Source organism: Propithecus coquereli, unplaced genomic scaffold (genome assembly GCF_000956105.1).
Source record: "Propithecus coquereli isolate 6110/MARCELLA unplaced genomic scaffold, Pcoq_1.0 Scaffold112, whole genome shotgun sequence".
NCBI classification, from domain to species: domain Eukaryota; kingdom Metazoa; phylum Chordata; class Mammalia; order Primates; family Indriidae; genus Propithecus; species Propithecus coquereli.
Window position 1 is genome coordinate 4542236 of NW_012135192.1, and position 19466 is coordinate 4561701.

The 19466-nt window shown below is 38.9% G+C and overlaps 1 protein-coding gene across 1 annotated transcript in view; it reads right to left on the reverse strand.

The window, feature by feature from the left end:
- Positions 1–16023, reverse strand: part of MGAT4D (MGAT4 family, member D) — a 38488-nt gene extending 22465 nt beyond the window's left edge. Inside the window, exons 1-3 of the mRNA XM_012654818.1 lie at positions 15930–16023; positions 3827–3985; positions 1436–1573 (exon numbers count right to left, since the gene is read on the reverse strand). Coding sequence (XP_012510272.1) covers positions 1436–1573; positions 3827–3985; positions 15930–16023 — 391 coding nt within the window. The remainder of the gene's footprint in view (positions 1–1435; positions 1574–3826; positions 3986–15929) is intronic.
- Between the last annotated feature and the right edge of the window lie 3443 nt (positions 16024–19466).

Genomic DNA, 19466 nt, shown 5'->3' on the forward strand with positions numbered 1-19466 from the left:
AAAGGAGCCTCAAAAGCACAAATATATGCATATTTATAAATATATGCAAATATATGCATATGGCTGGAGATCAGGAAATATTTGGGGAATTAGAAAATTACTTAGGATTTAACACAGCTCTGATCACTGGGTGATCACTCCCCCACATAAGGAGTTCTATTGCTCCTCCCAACCACCACCATCTCTCTCCCTCCTTCCTTTCACTCTACAGATTGGGCTTCTGCGTATAGTTGCTGATGCTTATCCAAGGCTGTTTATTCTTGGAATCTAATTTCTTATAGTTTCTATGTATCTTTTTCTGTGTCTTTCAACTTCTCCTCCTTTTACAAACTTATAGCTTTTGTCTAGCATGCACTCTCTCATACTCACATTCACACACATGTGTATACATGTATGTGTACATATTTAAATATGCAACATTCCTAAGAGGAAATCTCAGGCAGTTAAAGTGTTTTACAAATGCGAATTCAAAAAGTTCCTTAATCTCTCTATCTTCTCAGCTATAAAATAGAGATGACAAAAATAGGCTCTACTGCATTGGGTTATGGTGATTAAATGAGATAATGAAAGAAAATATAGAACTAAGTGGAACACAGTAAAAATTCAATAGATGTTACACAATGTCGTCTGACATCCCACCTAACACAATAGCCTTGGATATTATGTCAGAGACATGTGATACACAACAATCACTCCATAGTCCCAAGGAACTGCCTAGAGCAGGAGACAGCAAACTTTCTCGTAAAGGGTCAAATAGTAAATATTTTTGGCTCTTGGGTGACACCATCTCTATGGCAACTACTCAACTCTGCCATCGTAGCACAAAAGCAGACATAAAGTATTGATACATGAATAAGCATACAATAAAATTGTATGTAAAAACAGGCCATGGGCCTGGCCTACAGTGACTCACTGGAGTGTATGAGGCTTATAGGAATGGCACGTATCGTGAGACTTGGCCTAATATCCCTGCTTCAAACTCCAGAGCTTTTTCTTATCTTGTATACTTGGTTAACTGGAACTCATTCCTAGAGGTTTAGCTTAAACATCACATTTTCTATAAAGATTTGCTGAACTTGGTCCCCAGAAAAATGGGGAAATAGGAAGATAACCAGGAAAGAATAGATTTATCAAAACCAAAGAGAGTGCCAAGCACTTAGCAGATGCTTAATGTATATTTGACTTATATTGACTTATTTTTAAAGCATTTGTATTAAAATTAAATTTGAATTCAAGTCACCAAAATTTGTGGAACTATCATTTTCTTCCAGACAATAAAATACTGACTTCTGGTAACCCACATTAATGCCAGATAGGCTGGTAATCTACAGACCAATCTGAGCATGCTATTAATGGATTTTGTCTTAAAACTTAAAAGTATGTCCCCAAAGATCAAAATATCTATATTTAATTTTCCAATTCTAAGTTTTCTTACCACCTGTTTTCCCTTTGCCTATGACTACATCAGGATAAATTCTGCCTTCTTTCCTTAGATGAGGAAAAAAGAACTTTAAGTCCTCAAATGTGTTAGGTGCTGCTTCATTTTTACTGAATGTACTCACTTTCTTCTCAACTGAAAGAGAGGAAAAAATAGTGCTTCTCAGTTTATGACTATAGGAATTTTCTCCTTCTGGAATAATTTTTCTTAAATGGAGATTAATAAATTAATTCACAGATAAACTTAGTATTCAACATATAAACTCAAATATTATTGATTCATATTTGTTTTAAAAGTAATATTTAATTTAAGCCTAGCACTATGAGCTGCACGACCAGAGGACAACAGAACTGCCAGTTCCAAATGAAGGCAGTATAACTGAATTATGCTATAATTGGTTTCTTCTGCTGCTTTGATTAATATTGCTTCATTAAATTTTGTATATTAATAACTTTGTTTTATAGTCCCTTAACATTTAATGACCATATTTATGCCATTCATTAGAATTTGTCTTTACAATTTTGAAGAAGACAAACAAAGTTGGAGGACTCACACTACCCAGTTTTAATTCATAATACATGACATAGTACTCAAGGCAGTGTGGTATTATATAAAATATAGATACATAGACCAATGGAACAGACAATAGAATGCAGAAATAAATTCACACAAATACAGCTGATTGATTTGAAAGGTGCAAAGGCAATTAAATGCAGAAAAGACAGTTGATAAATGGTGCTGGAACACGTGGACCTCCATGTGAAAAAAACTGAAACTTGACCTGTACTTCACGTTGTTTATAAAAAATTAACTGAAAAGTTTCAGAGACATAAACGTAAAACATAAAACTATGAAATTTTTAAAAAACATAAATGAAAACCTTCATGACTCTGAGTTAGGTAAAGAGGTCTTAGATACAATATGACAATACGTCAAACAATACATAAAAGAAAAATTGATAAATTGGACATCAACAAAAATTAAGAATGTTTGTCTCCTAAAGAATCTCATTAAGAGAATGAAAAGACAAGACACAGACTGAAGCAAAATATTTCCAAATCACGTATCCATCTGATATATACCCAGGATAATATATAGAACTATCAAAACTCAACAAGAAGACAAACCACTTGATTAAAAAACAGGCAAAAGATTTGAACAGACCTTTCACCAAAGAAGGTATCTGGATGGCAAATAAGCACATAAAATGTTCAACATCATTAGTCACTAAGGAAATACAACTTAAAACTATGAGATATCATGACATCAGAATGGCTATAATAAACTAGAGTGACCAGAACTCTCTACATTGCTGCAGGGAATAGAAAACGGCACAGCTACTCGGGAAAGCAGTTTGGCAGTTTCTTATAAAATTAAATATACACCTACCATGTGCTCTATCTATTCTACTTCTATATATTAATTCTAAAATAATGAAAATGCTCTTCATACAAAAAACATGTGCATGGATGCGTATAGCAACATTTATTTATAATTGCCAAATCCTGAAAACAACCCAAATGTCCCTCAATTGGTCAGAGGATAAAAAAAAAAACTGCATCCATTGTACATCCATACAGTGGAATACTACTCAGCAATAAAAAGGAAACAAACAACTGGTCATACAACAACTTGGATGAACCTATGCTAAATGATAGAAGCCAGTTTCAGAGAGTTGCACACTGCCTGATTCCATTTGCATGGCATTCTGGAAAAGGCAAAACTGTAGGAACAGAGAACTGCTCAGTGGTTGCCAGGGGTTAAGAGTAGCGGAGAGATTTGAGTACAAAGGGAAGCACAAGGCAGGACTTTTTCGCCTGGAGAAATGGTGAGCCACTGAAGGTTTATATACAAAACAGTATAGCCTTTACTTTGGCTACAGCAATAAATCAGTGCGGATGAGATTGGAGAGAAGAGAGAAAAATTAGAAGTATGTTACCGGCCATTCAGATGAGGCATGAAGGTTACCTGACTAGTGTAGCAGAGACTGTGATGGAAAATGTGGGCAGATTTGTGAGATATATAGGATGATGAATCAACAAGGCTGCATATCCACTGCCATGGAAGTATGTGTGTGTAAGAGAGAGAGAGAGAGAGGTGTCAGGTGTGATGCTCAGGTTTCAGGCTGTGTCTGCTGGATGGATCATGGATGGTGCTGCAAGTCACATACACAGAAAACACAGAAAGACTACAGGAAGATGAGGGGAAGTCTATCAGGGATGTTTCTTACCTGATTTTTACACGTCTCACAGTAAAAGAACCAGTACTGATTTAGCTATGTTTCTAGGGAGGAAATTCCCCCAAATCAGAAGGCATTGAACCTAAATGTCCAAAATCAAAACGTAGAACAAACAAACCACTATACACAAAAACAAAAGCGACACAAACCTAAGTTTACTGACAAATTTTCTCCCTGTGTAATTTCATACTTCATTTGCTTCAGGGCTTTCATCAGCTCTTGGTTATTTTTTTCAGTTTTGTTTTTTAGATGTCGTAGATTATCTTCAAACTCCAATATATGGTTTCTACAATTAATTAATTGATTATCTGCAAAGGAAAACATATAAGTGTATGTTTATACATGTAGCAACGGAATCGCACAATTTTCTGTAAGAGATAATAAAAATGTGAAATACATGCTTCAATAGAGTTATATATACAGCATTGTGTATTTGTGTATTATACGTATGCAAATATGTATATATAATGTGCTATATATAGTACATATATTACATATGTACATGTATAAAAGATTGAAAAGAAAAAACAAAATGTTAAAAATAGTAATATGTGGAAGGTGAGATTATTAGTGATATTTTGCTTTATTACTTTGTGCTCTTCTGTTTTCCAAATTTTCCCATAGTGTGCATGTTGAAGGGATATCTGCACTCTCGTGTTTACTACAACATTATTCCCAATAGCCAAGATATGGAATCAACCTAAGTGTCCATCACTGGCTGAATGGATAAAGAAAATGTGGTCTATATGCACAACAGAACACTAGTGAGCCTTTAAAAAGGACACTATTTTAAGTGCACTAAGCCAGGCACAGTAAGGCAAATATCACATGATCTCACTTATAAGTGGAATACGAAAAAGTCAAAACTCATGGAAACAGAGAGAAGAATGGTGGTTACCAGGGGCTGGGGAGAGGGGTTTTGGGCAGATGTTGCTCTGAGGATACAAAATTTCTGTTAGACAGGAGGAATAAGCTCTGGATTGTACAATTGTACAACATGGTGACTATAGTTAAAGCCTAAGAGGGGTTTTTTTTGTTGTTGTTATTGGTTTTTTTTTTTTTTTTTGTAAGTGATGCTCTTTCCAGAGTCTTTCCCTACATCTTGCTAACTGAAATAGTCACATGGCCACACAATTCTCTCACACATTTATTCAACAAATATTTATTAAGCTTAATACTGTTATAAATGCTGGGGATACAGCAATGAAAAAAACAAAACTCTCAGCCCTCTTGGAGTTTACAATATACAGGTTGGAAATGAACAATAAACAAAATAAATAAGTGAATTATACATTTTAGAGGATAATAAATATCCTCTAAAAAGGAAAAATATAAAGCAGGAAAAAAGGATACAGAGTATTGATGGTGGAGAAGGCTTTAATTTTAAATAGTGTGATCAGGGAAGACTTTGCTACCAACTTAACATTTGAACAAAGACCAGAACAAAGAGAATGAAGAACTGTTGCAATTAACTGGGGAAAGAGCATTTTAGACAGAATAGCAAGCATACAAGCCCTGAGGCAGAGGCATGCCCTTACTTCCACAGAAGCCAGTGTGGCTGAAGCAGAATGAATGAGGGGAAGAGTAATAGGTTGTCTTAGTCTTGAGATTGGTAATTTATACAGAACTAAAATTTATTTTCTCACGGCTCTGGAGGCTGGGAAATCTAGGATCAAGATTCAGTTATCTGGTGAGGGTTGCTCTCTGCCTCCAAGATGGTGTCTAAGGAGGAAGGGGAACACAGTGTCCTCACATGGTGAAAGGCAGAAGGGCAAGCCAGCCAAACTCTGCATGAGGCCTCTTTTATAAGAGCCTTAATCCCATTCATGAGGGAGGAACCCCCGTGATGCTTAAAGGGTCACCTCTTAATATTTCCCCATTGACAACACCTGAATTTTGAAGGGGACACATTCAACCATGGCATGGGTGATGAAGCTAAAAAACAAAATAACCTTTGTAAGAGCTTTGGCTTTAACTTTAAGCAAAACAGGGAGCTGAGGGAATTATAAGCACACAGTCACATAATCTCATTTACATTTCAACAGGATCATTTTAGCTGCTGTGGGAAAAACAGACTGTAGGGGAAACAAAGATTGGGGTCTTGCTCTGTCACCCAGGCTGGAGACTGTAGTGGTGCCATCATAGCTCACTGCAGTCTCCAACACCTGGGCTCAAGCAATCCCCCACCTCACCTTCCCAAGTAGCTAGGATTATAGGTAGGCACCACTACATCTGGTTAATTTTTAAAATTTTTTTGTAGAGATGGGTTCTTGCTATGTTGCTCAGGCTGGTCTGAAACTCCTGGATTCAAGCAATCCTTCCTCCTAGGCCTCCCAAAGCACAGGATTACAGGCATGAGCCACCATGTCCAGCTGATAATGGAACTTATGAAAGCTCTCTTCTTACAGCTTCTATTTCTCCATGAAATAGTGTCGCTCCATGAATTAATATTAAACGCGTTTTGGGACAGGATTTGTCTTAGGAGTTTTACAAAGCTTTGCCCTGAAAGAATATGTGAACGTGTTGGTTCGCATTTCGAATGCTGTTACACTCGGAAGGGTGTCTCTGAAAGGCAGCAGCGGCTGTATCCCACGAGGCGCCCGCGTTTCTCAGACCTAAAGAATTGGATTTGCTTTGTAAAGCACAAGTGAATCTGTTAAAAACTATAGGCTGAGAGCTGACAATGGAGTGCCCTCCGGAAACGACAGCTTCCCGAATGGCTAAAAGCAAACCTTTTGTTTAAACCACTCTAGACTACCTGTCTCCATTCACAATAACCTAATAAACATGGAGCTTACATATCTCTGTTTAACCCCTCTGTTTAAATGATAAACTTACCTTAGAATTTAGAAATTAACCTTTGAAAGACTTTGTAACCATTTGCTCACGTAAATAGAATTAGTTAAAGAATCTGTAGAAGCCTTCTGTAAAAGCCTTTTGAAAATCTGTTAACCTGAGAGGAACTACCTGCTGTTATGTAAATCTGTTACCCCTGACAATTGTTCACTATTTCCTATAAGTTACCATGTAAGACCTCATTCGGGGCTTTTTGAGACCAACGGAGAGGTCTAAGCCCCCTGAGCTCCCGCTTTGCCTATAATCTTTGTAAACTTATAAAACTATATCTTTGTCTCAGTGTATTCTTTTATTTCTTCCATTTTCCATTTTTCCCTATTATTTTCTTATCCCTTGCAACTCTACCAAAGGGACCCGGTTTTTTGTGGGGAACACTGGCCACGTTCCCTGCAAAATAGGAAGCCTAGTCATCCACTGAGAGTGACAGAAGAGGTATTAGAGACTTGAAAAGAAAGAAATGTGAAATAATATTCTAGGAAAGTAGGAGGATGATGGGCCAAAGAGATGTAATATGATTTTGAAGAAGACTTAAGTACTCACTTAGGTCACTGGTCATGAATCTGACAGGAGACCATCACTGTAACAGTTTATTTTACTCCAGTCGTATTCAGTCATCAGCGTACAGATGGAGAATAAAAGAACTGGATTTCACCAAGGTTGTGATTTATCCAAGGGGGGTATTACTGAGAGAAAATCAAGGGAGTTGAAAGTATGTGCCAGGGAATTATTATAATGACTTTCCATGGAATTTAAACTAGGTAAGAAAGAATACAGTGGGGGTGAGGGGTATTAAAAGGTAAAAGAATCAATAGATTGTAGGTCCTGGCATGTCAAGGGATTGTTGGAGTTGGGGTACTAATGAAAGTGACCTGGAAGTTTGGGAGGTGGTGGTTAGAGATTGGGATGTTTGAAATTGAGATTATGGAGACAAAGCAGTTATTGCTAATGATGCAGCTACAGTCCTTAAAAAATGAGGGAGAGTGACCTGTAGCCTGAAGATAATAAGGAGAGTGATTTATAGGAGTACTTTATTGCATAAGGAGAGAGATTTATAAGAGTACTCTGATTTATAAGAGTAGACACTGAGGTATTTTGGGAAGAAAGGCAGGAGAAAGATTTGGAAGCAGTGATGAGAAGGAAAGAGGACATCTACTCAACCTTCAGTACTAGTGGTGTGGGAGAGAAAACAGCCACCACTTGAGACAGGCAGCAGGGGAAGTAGTGTCCACAAGGGAGAGCGAGGTTTCAGTGAGAGCAACATGGTGAAAGGAACTTCAGAGAAGAGGATAAAGCCACAGGCAATTTTAATGATTGACTGACCATGAACTCTGGAGGGCACGAAGGCTCTTTGGCACTGGGAAGAGTTGAGAGGTAGAATTGGAAAGGTGGGGGACACGATGTGTAGAGCCATGTGGGGATTAGAGTGTAGGAGAGGGAGAGTAACCTGGGCATGTGAAACTGGGATAAGGGTTTGATGAGATCAGCCATAAGGGGCTCAAGGAAGGACATGGTGTTGAGACTGTGAATGTTGGGGAGAGAGAGGGGTGTGTTTCTGTCCAGGGACACAAAGAACTCTGTAGCCCTTCTTGAGCTCTATAGATGGAGGTGTGAAGGCTGGGGCTGGGGGTCTTACTCTGAGCCTTGAGGTCCCCAGAACTTCCTCTTGCCCCCCTGATGACAAAGGCATGTGGGCGGACTGGGGGAGTTCTCACTCTGCACGTGGAGCTCCCTATAGAATTAGCTACAGTCTTGGGAGTCAAGTCATTTTAGCTAACGCATTACTGTCCCAGACAAAATACTAGATAGACAGTGTGAGGTGTTTGCCATGGTCAGGGTATAAGGGATAGCCCAAAGAAGTCAGGGCTACATAGGAGGGGTGGAGGTGTATGTGAGAGAGAGAGGGAGAGAGAGAGAGAGAGAGAGAGAGAGAGAGAGAGAGAGAGATAGGGTGTAGAGGTTGGAGGCAGGTGGAGGTGAGGCAGAGGATGTTTCTGAGAAATAGCATTGCAGCAACAAGTGGTTTTTCAGCTGTCTTTAATAAGCCAGCAAGATCGAAGTTATGGAGACTTAGCAAGGCTTACAGGACTAAAGTAGAGTGGAAAACAATAGGAGCTAGATGGACAAGCAATTAGAAAGAAAGATCATTGTAATCCAATAATTTTATACACAGACAAGTTATTCATGTGTTTTATTCATGAATGAAAGCAATGGAAAACAGTCTCGTAAATGTAAAGGGTACTTATATGTACCATTCTTGAAGAAAATGAACTCAAAAATGATTTCTAAATAACTGACTGGGGATTCAAAATAAACTAAGAATAGGAAACTGTGGTATAAAAGTATTAGAGGTACACACAAAACCCATTAAATATAGGAACTAAAATGTAAATAATTATTGTGAAAATGGTTATAAAATGGAATATAAAACCAAAAGCATTTTTAAAATAAGATGTACCCAGTAAGCTGGGCATAGTGGTGCATGTCTGTAATCTCAGCTACTCGAAAGCCTGAGGTGGGTGAATAGCTTAAGCCCTGGAGTTTGAGGCCAGCCTGGGCAACATGGCAAGATTCTGCCTCTTAAAAAAGAAAAAAGATGTACATGGTAAAGAAAATTATATATATGTGTAAAAAATATATAATATATATAAAATACATATTTATATATATATGTACACAAACCTTATATCTATAATTCTAGGTTAAAGTAGCAAAGACCAGAAAGTAGAGGAGGAGAAGGGTAGATAAAGAGGTGGAAATAAAAATATTCAATTATTAGATTTAAATAGGAAGAGCTCGATATCTTATTTTTATTGTTATTGTCTGGTCATTAATAGTTATAGAAATAGGCCAGGTGCTGTGGCTCGAGCCTGTAATCCTAGCACTTTGGGAGGCTGAGGTGGGAGGATTGCTTGAGGCCAGTAGTTCAAGACCAGTCCGAGCGACATAGTGAGACCTCGTTTCTACAAAAATAGAAAACTTAGCCAGGCATGGTGGCACACACCTGTATTCCTAGCTACTCGGGAGGCTAGGGCCGGGGGATTGCACGAGCCCTGGAGTTTGAGGCTGCAGTGAGCTATGATAACACCACTGCACTCTAGCCTGGGTGACAGAGAGAGACCCTGTTTCCAAATATATATGAGTGTGTGTGTGCACGCGCTAACAGAAATACAGGTTTTCGTTTGTAGTAAGTGGTGATTAATGGCCACGTATTCTCCCTAGGAGCTCTTCGCTGTTCCCTGGCTTCCACAGGAGGACAGTCTGCACAATGGGGCAAGCCAAAGCAGAGTCCTCCAGGAAACTCAATGGGATAGAGATCCAGTAAGAGGTCTTTAAGGATCACAAAAAAAGAGTACTAGAGAGGTAGAGGGGCAGCTGTTCTCGTGAGGCTCTCTTCATGCCTTCTCCAGGAAGTTTCTGCAGTAAGACAGGACTTGGAAGATACTCCTACCTACTTAAGTTTCTACCCCTAGAAGGCTCTAGCAGACATTCACAGTTACCCCTAATGCTCATTTTCCATTTTATAGCAGTAGAATTTTCAGTAGGGTATATGGCGACCAATGAAAGACTATGTTTGTCAGAGTCTCTTGCCTTTGATTTGGCCATGTGATTATGTTGAATCCATTGCAATGTGAGGAGAAGTCATTGTATGCACCTTTTAGATCCAGCACCTAAAGGAAATGGGCGTATCTTTCTCTTCCTCTTTTTATCCATCCCTCTGGTGGAACACAGACACCAGTGACCCATCCTGTATCATGCAGATGAAGACAATGCCCTAAAGATGAAGAGCAACGCGTTGGAAGGAACCCAAAGCCTCTCCCGGGATGAGGAAGGAGAATCTCCCCATCGGTCTGCTATCTCATTTAAACCACTGTTGCTTTGTGTACCTGTTAACATTAACACATCTGAACTTGCATTGTAACTGATATAGAGAACTAAGACATGGCCCAGAGGAAATGAGGGCACAAAGCAACTTACCTTGGTCGCTTTGTTAAAATATTCAGACATCTCATTAGAAAAGCAATACATAGGTTATATAAATTTATAAAAAGGTACATAAAAAAGTCAATTGTAATCCTACTGCTTGAAGATAACCACTATTAATGTTTTAATGTTTTGCTTTATATGGTTCTAAACTTTAACCTACTTTTTCCTCACTTTATTATATAAATCACTTTATTATATAAATGTCAAATATAATAATTCAGGGAAAAAAGTATTAAGTTAGATAAAATGACTCATTTTATACTAAAAAGGTATAATCTATGATAAAAACAAAATAATTCTTTATGTTAGATAGTCAAATATCAGAATATATAATGAAAACTATTAATATTAGAGATACAAGAATATGGAAAAATTGTATTTCAGTTTAGCAGGGAAAGAATAGAAATTCCACCCAGGGTTTGGGTGGAATAAAGCTTAGAAGACACAGCTTAGAAGATAATAAATTCCAGATGGATGTTTTTAAAAATTAAGGTGAAATATAAAACTATAAAAGTAATGATGATATATTTGGGTTGAAATCCAACATTTTTTCATTCATCTGCCTTGTATGAAGAAAGAGTACACAAGTGGATAGCTGGAAGCAAAAATTGAATAACATCTCTCCCCTGCTCAAAAACCTCCAAAGATTTCTCATCACACTTAGAAAAACAACCAAGTTCTTACCATGGCCCACAAAGCCCTGCATGACTAGTCCCTGAGTTCCTCTCCAGCCTCATTTCCTACCATTCCTGCTCACTCTGAGGGAGCCGAGCTCCAGCCACAATGGCCTCCCTGCTGTTCCTTACAGGAACAAACACTCTCCCACCTTAAGGCTTTGGCTTCTGTAATGTCCTCAGCACCCAATGTTCATCCCTATATCCTGTTGTGGTTAGAGCTCCCTAATTTCATTCAATTTCCTGCTAAGATGATACTGCCTCAGAGAAGCCTACCCTGCCATCAAATGTAAAATAGCACACCCTTTTTCTTCCTTTATCCTTTTTATAAAATCACTTATCACTACTTGACTTTATATTATGTATTTACTGTTTTTATGTTTCTCTCCAGAGCTCTCCAGAATGCAAGCTTGAGAGAAGTAAGAACTTTGGATTTTTTTTACCACTAAATTCCAAATGCCTGAGACAGTGACTGGCATATAGCTCCCACCAAAATATACGCTGAATGAATGAATAAACAAATTAATGAAATGAACTTGTCATTACAGGAACTGATTTTAGTGATTCTTAAACTGCATCATGCTTTAATCAAAAGAACTGCAACTAACCAAATAAAACCTTAAATATTCATGTAGTAGTTACTGTTTGAGGTGCTTACAAACTTTAGAAGACGTTGTTTAACAAGCATAAACCCATGTTATTAGGGTTTCCGGGTAATATTCTCTTCGCAAAATGGATCATGTGTTCCAAGGTGATATATCATGGGTGATGCAACATGTCTGTGTTTCCACATTGCAGGTCAGTCCCTGAGGGATCAATTTGGTAAACATGAAAAGAAAGAGTTTTCTCTAGAGGGGGCAGTATTTACAGAAACAACCACAAGAAAATGTTAAAGGACATAACCTCTAATCTTAGATCTGCTACTTGTACATTCTTCTCTGGTAATTCAAATATCAATATTCTATTTAAATATTTATATCACATGCATACTCACTCAAGTATTTAGTGAAGATGAAATGTCATAAAACTACTTTGCGAAGGTTTGAAATATATGATAATTGGACGCTTTGAGTCAATTGAGCATCTTTGTAGCAAAATCATAAAAGCAAACATCAGTCCATGTGTGCAATGGGCCAATGTGACTTCTGCCCATAAGGAAAGATCCTAAGTACCACTGATCCTTGCTTCTCACAGCAGGAGTCCAAGGCACTATGCTCCAGTAGAAATAAAATGCAAGCCACATCTGTAATTTTAAATTTCCTAGTAGCCACGTTTTAAAAAGTAAAAAGAAACTGGTGAAAGTCATTTAAAAATATTATTGAAATATTTAATAGTATTTTATTTAATCTGATGTATCCAAAATTTTATTTCAGCATAAAAATAATCAATGAGATATTTTACCCTTTTTTGTACTAAATATTATAAAACGTGTATTTATTATACACTTATAGCACATCTCAATTCAGATGCTAAATTTTAATAACTATAGTGAAATACAGTCCTGCCAAAACAGTAAAGTTTTGCTTAATGAAGAAATATTTTGCACCGCTTCAGTTATTAAATATAAATTTAAACTACTTAAAATAAAATGAAATTAAAAATTCAGTTCCTCAGTTGCAGTAATTGCATGCATTTCAAGTGCTTGATAGCCTCCTAGCTAGGGGATACCGTGTTGGATAGCTGTGAGTTCATTAGAAATGCAGTATTGAGGAGTGGGGAACCTGCAGCCTTAAGGACACATGTGGCCTTTCAGATCCCCAAGTGCGGCCCCTCGACTGAATCCAGACTTCACAGAACAAATCCCTTTATTCTGTAAAATTTGGATTCAGTCAAAAGGCTGCACTCAAGGATCCGGAAGGCCACATGTTGATTTCCACTTGAATGGTATGCACATTAAAATTTGAGAAGCACTGTTAGACTTCTTTAATTGTTTGTAACCTTATCATTATTGATACTACCGTAGTTCAGGCTTTATTGCCTTTAGCTGCACTATTACAAGTATCTCTTAAGTGGTTTTTCACCTCTAATCCCCAATTAGTCTTCTGGAAACACTGCTCCAAGAGTATAAATGGTTTCCTGAATGCTTACTGAATAAGGTCCAAACTATTTGCCTTGGTCTACAAGGTCTATACAACATGGCCATGAGCATGTCTTGACCTGACTTATTTCATTCACTTATCACCTCCAGTAATAGGAGCATGTTGAGATATTCATTCTTCCTTCCACTGAACACTTACCATGTGCTATGTGATAGGTAAACGGACATGGATAAAATCAGGTTCCTGCTCTAAATTAACTGATAATTAGGCTACAAGGGATAGGGGAAAGGAGCATATAAACAACTAATTATAATATGGAATTATCTTCAAAGTGCAACAGGCAAAGGGAGGAAGGAATGATGAATTCTTAATGACTGAGGAGTGGGAAGGAGGTGGGAAAGGTTTCAGAGAAGAGGGAAGATTTGAGAACTTAGAGAATGTATGGAATTTTGCCAAACAGCAAAAGGCAGGGAAGAGCATTCCAGACTAAGAAAACAACATCATAGATGCAGAGAGTCTGAAATGATATGGTGTATCTTGGGAAAAGTACGTCATTCATTCAGGGTAAAAAGAAGCGGAAAAGGCATGGCGTAAGGCATTGGCAGGCTGCTTTGTGTTTATTATCCACTTACTTCTACCCAGTGTGGTCCCAAAGAAAGAATATCTGAGGCAGTTAGTAGGAAATGAAGCTAAAAACATAAAATACATTTCGGATTACTCCCTTTTACACATGCTTTGCAGAATCAAACCACACTATGTATCAAGCCCTTTAAATTCCCTATGAGTGTACCTTCCCCATGAGCGTGTTAGGTTTTATCGTGAAATATATCAGACATAACAAAAAGTATACAAAACAATTTAAAGGATAACATCCATGAAGCCACCACTAACTATCTTAGCCTTAGATATCCCATTTGTTTCCTTTCCAGATCAAATTCCTTTTCCTCCTCACCCCCAAATAATCAGAATCCTGAATTTTGTATTAATCATCCATTGCTTCCCTTTATAGTTTCACCACTTTTGCAAGTTGATGTACACTTGGTTTTAGACATTAATAAATAAAGCAAGCATGTGCATTCTTCTATACTTGCTTCTTTTGCTCAATTTATGCTTTTGAGATTCATCCGTATTAATGAGTTGAGCTGTAGTTCATTCATTTTTACTGCTGTAAAATGTTCCTCTGTACTGAATATACCGCAACATACTTCTCTCTTCTTCTGTTGGTGAACAATTGTAAGAAATGATATCAAGAATATTCTGGTACATGTCCTAGTAAACATTTTCAAGAGTTTCTCTAGGATATATCTGTTGGTAGGGATGTTATTAAAAATATTTAATGACCTATATGGCTTGGGTGCTGACCAATGAGGACAGAAGTTGACCATAAACCACTGGTAAGGCTAAATGTCAATTTCAACCTTGACTAGTAGTGGAACTGCAAAGACACAGGAGAAAGGCATGTTTCCTAACAGAAGCAAATGAATGTAGTATACCCTTCAAGGGAAGTTTATGTGAATTCCTAAAGTTCCATATCCTCACCAAATGTTCTAAAATAAATAAAACATGGATAATGTTCTTTATAGAAAGTGAAGAAGAGGGAAAGGGCATAAAATGATTAAAAATTAGCAGAAATCCTATAAATCAGAAAAATTAATATACATTCATAATCTTTGAAAAGAGGAGGATAGAATGTAGATATATTGTGTACATGACAAAATTTGGTATTAACTAAAGGACTAAAACATGAAGCAACTTCCAAAATTGGACCTTAACACTGCTACCAAGATGACTTGTGTGCACTTAAGTCATCCATATGCTCAACATGAAAAATGAAAATTTAACCTAAAACAAACTAAGGGCACTCTTGGAAGGCTGAGTTCGTAATTTATAGGTTTTGTGTTTTAAATTCAAAAATTGCACTGTCCGAACGCTAGAAACTTATGCTATGGACAACTATGGCTGAAAGATAAAATACAGGATACCGAGTTAGATATGAATTTCAGATAGACAAGAAATAAATTTTTAAAGTAATTATGTCCCATGCAACTTTTTATGCTAAAAAATCATTATCTGAAACTCAAATTAAAGTGGGCAACCTTTATTTTTGTTTGCTAAATTGGCACTCCTATGGACCACGATGAATTAAAACCTTGGCGTGTTTCAACAGGGTCCATTTAAGGACGTTCAGGCGCTGGACCAGTGCTCTCAATGGTCAGTTATGTCTCTCTCCATCATCCCGCCCCTTTTGAGGAAAAGTAAAAAATACTTGAGGAAGCTTTGAAGTGTGGCCCCAAAATAAAACCTAGACCACGAAAGAAGGATGTTGGCTGGGTAACAGCAGTTATGGGAGTCAGACATACACACATTTCTGGAAAGAAGGAAGACCAGGGCGGGGATGAGGGTCACAGATGGGTCCCTTCACTTTTTCAGGGCAAAGGCGCCGCGGGGGCCGCGCGGGCCAGACCAGTTGGCACGTGGCACGGCTGCCCCAGAGACCAGGGCGCCCGTTACAGGGTAACCGCCGGCGGGACAGGGTGTGGGACACTACCAATGCAGGGCACCGCCACGGGTGTCCTCATAGGAGAGCAGGCGACCGCCAGGTTCCCACGTCGCCCCCTACTGTACTCTCCGACCCCGCCACTCCTGTATTCCTGGAGCCCCGAAGGCAGGAAAGAAGGCAGAAGTCACCCGCTGCTTACTGGTTTGAATCAACTTGGAGATGCAGAAGCAGGAGAAGCTGAAGAGCACGGCGGCGACGAAGGCGATCAGCAAGTTCACGTGCTTGGTCCTCATGGCGCTGGCCGGGCGGCGGGCGGCGGGCGGCGGGCAGCGCGGAGCGGGTGACGCGGAGGCTGCGCGCGTGGAGGCCGCGCTCCCGCACGCGCGCCTCTGCGCCCCCTGTCGCTTGCGTCCCTAGCACACCTGCCGTGGGAGCTCCCTTGCCCAGACCTTCTGAGCCCTTTACTTCCCGTCCTGCAGTCCGATACACACTACGGGAATGCGCCCCACTGCTTGGCGCTTGGTGGGTGCTCAATAACTGTTACTTTATTTTCCTGTAGCAGTTTACTAATTATACTTTTACCTTAGGCTGGGGAACACGAGGAGAAGAACATCGGTAGGATGAGACTGTCCTTGGGCTCCCGGATCCGTCATTTTCTATTTGAGTTCTTCACTCTGATCTCGCCTCTTATTTGGGACTCACTGGCAGTGTCTGCTTATAAGCCTTCTTCTTTAACCTGCTCTGCATCACAGGCTGGGCTACGTTCTGGCCCCTTGAGAGAGGAGAAAGATTTGAACACATGCCGGCCTGAAGATGCCATGATAAGCCTTTATTTTCTCTTGCGCTAATGGCCAGGTCCCAAAAGAGGGAGCCGGGAGAAATAAATACTTGACCTTTATTGTCCTTCATTCATTCTTTCCATCTGTTGTTGGTGCTTGCCATTGGCTACGCTCTACTGGCAGCCAGAAGGCAAGGAAGTTCAGTTTGATGTGCTAGATCATACAAACCTGCCTCCTTGGGTGTGGAACAGATTGGAGAAAGACGTAGAGTAGATGGGGGTGGGAGAAGGAAGCTATCCAGCATCAAGAGATATTTCCAAAATCAGAATTTCATTGTCCTCTTACCTGAGGTCCAGGTTCACATTTTCAGCTGTTTTCGCAGCCCTTCTGCTTGGATGTCCCACGTCACAGTAAAGATGTCTAATCTTCTCACCAAGCTAGCTGTCTTCCCAGCGTCCCTTGATTTTATCAATGGCAGTGTAATTCTCCTTATGATCAGTTTGACTCACTTTCATTACATCCCATCATTTATAAGATCTTTACAGTCCTTCTTTGAAGTGTCTCATTTTCAGACTTGCATTTCTGTTGCTATCTATTACCCAGATTGTCACAGTGATATTGAGACTGGTCTCACTGTCTGTAGGATCTACCCTCTGCAATCCATGCTTCATTCCAAAACCAGATACTCTTTGTAGCTCAGCCCTGTCAGCTGTCACTCTTGTTTGAGCAGCTCTACTCCTCCTGAATGAGAAAGATCCAACTCTGTCAGGCATGTCACTGCTTTCTCATTATCTCCCAATGCTCCCTTACTTGCCTCTGGGACCTGCCAGACTCTTTTTTTTTTTTTATTCTACTCTGAACATGTCATGTTCACTTCTCTCTTTCTGTGCCTTTTCTCATGATGTCTATCCTTTGCTCACAATGTTCAGCGTCCTCTCTGACCATTCAAATCTTTTCCACATCTCAAGGTCTCATTTTTTATCTGTTTCATGAACCAAAACCTGACCACAGCAGACCACTCTGATTTTCTCTTCTCTGAACTCCTTTAGTATGTAGGGTCTCTACCTTTCATACATATCCCTATGCCCTTGGGAATAGGAACCTCCAAAATGATGCTAAATTACATTCATGGTTAAGGGAGAAGCACATTCAAAGCAGATTGAATTATTGGTAGTTGTCCTAAGAGATGTACTTACACATGTTAGCCTCACTGGTTAAGGAGGTCTAGGAAAGGATATTTGTGCATAGATGGCTGGGGGTCCTTTGCAGTGTGTGATAGACAAGCTCTGGGGAGAAAAGACCTGGCTGTGGGCGGAAGCTGGACAGCTTGTTTCTACAAGGGAGCATGGGAAACAGAGGAGGAAAAGCTGCGTAAGAACTAATCCCCCCAAGAAATTTTCAATTGGGAGGAATAAGTTCTGGGAATCTCTTGCATAGTATGGTGACTATAGTTAATAATAATGTATTGTAGATTTCAAAATTGCTGAAAGAGTGGATTGTAAATGTTCTCACCACAAAGAAATGGTAAGTATGTGAGATGATACACATGTTAATTCTCCTGATTTGATCATTCCACAAAGTGTACATTATTGAAAATTCACGTTGTACTCCATACATATATGCAATTACTATTGTCACTTTTAAAAAGAGAACTAATCTCCTCAAATAAACAAATTATTGAAACAAGCCTGCATAAATAAACCTGTGAATAGGGTCAATGCAAACAATGAGAACCAAACAAAATTTTGGTAGGTTTAACTATCTTGATAGTTTACAAGGCCACTACTGTATATGTAAAGAAAAACCTCAGTGTAAATAGATCTAATTGGACAAATATGTGTGCCTGAAAGAAAGAAAATTTTGGGATTTTTCCACTGATAAGATGAAGAAAATTTAATAACCAAGAACTTCTAGTTATTATATCTTTGTAAATTGAGCTCTAATCATTTCTGAGTATCAATAGATTTTCATTGGTATCAGAGGTGGAAAACCAAGAGACCCAATGGAAAAACAGCTAGTGTTTTAATTTATCCACATAGTCCATCTCTATTGGAAAACCCAAAGAGACCATGATGCTAAGCACAAAAGAATGACTAATTTACTCAAACCACTGAGACTTTATCTGACAAACTCCTTGAATGCTGAGACACTTTGTAACTGTATCAACACTTTTAGATCCAAAGGAGAAAAGGCAAAATTACTGCTTTTTTAAAATTTCTGTACATTTTGGCATTTTAACATAAACTATGTGTCATTATAAATCAAATCTTTGTAACTAATCCAAGTCATGAGTGCAAATAATCATGTTTTCTTCATATTCAGTTTATTTGCTTCATAACTTTGATTTAAACATATTAGCAACGAATTAGTTAATACCTGCTCCAGGAACAAACTCCTAAACCTCCATGGCTTAATAGAATAGAGGTTCTTCCTTCCTCAAGTAATGTCTAATGCCAGGGCTTCCAACTGATTGGCAGCTTTCCACATGATCAGTAAGAGGACCAGGTGCCTCAGTTATGTGGCTTGCCTCTCCTCTAGCAATTTGGAATTCTCTCCATTCCACTAGAGGATTGGGGAAAAGCATTCTATTGGTGAGAACTAGATGCAAAAGAACCGGGATGTGTAGTTCCTGGCTTGGCAGCTGCTTCCCATTCCTGCCATGGAATATCACCGACCTTCAGTGGTCAGCTATCCTTCTCTGCCAGGGCAACGGAACTGAAATCAAAGACTTCATGGAGGCAGTGGCATTTCAGCTGACTCCTGAATACTTTTAATAGGCAGGAATATGAGTGTGCATGAGGTGCAGTCCATGTTTGTGCATAAAGAAAAAGCCGAAGCCAAGAACCAGCAGGTGGATATTTGTATCCCCAGCACCTCATCCTGTGACTGGCACAGAGTAGATGATCAGTAAATATCATGTGTCCTGAATCATAGATGAACCATTGACTGAGTAGCAG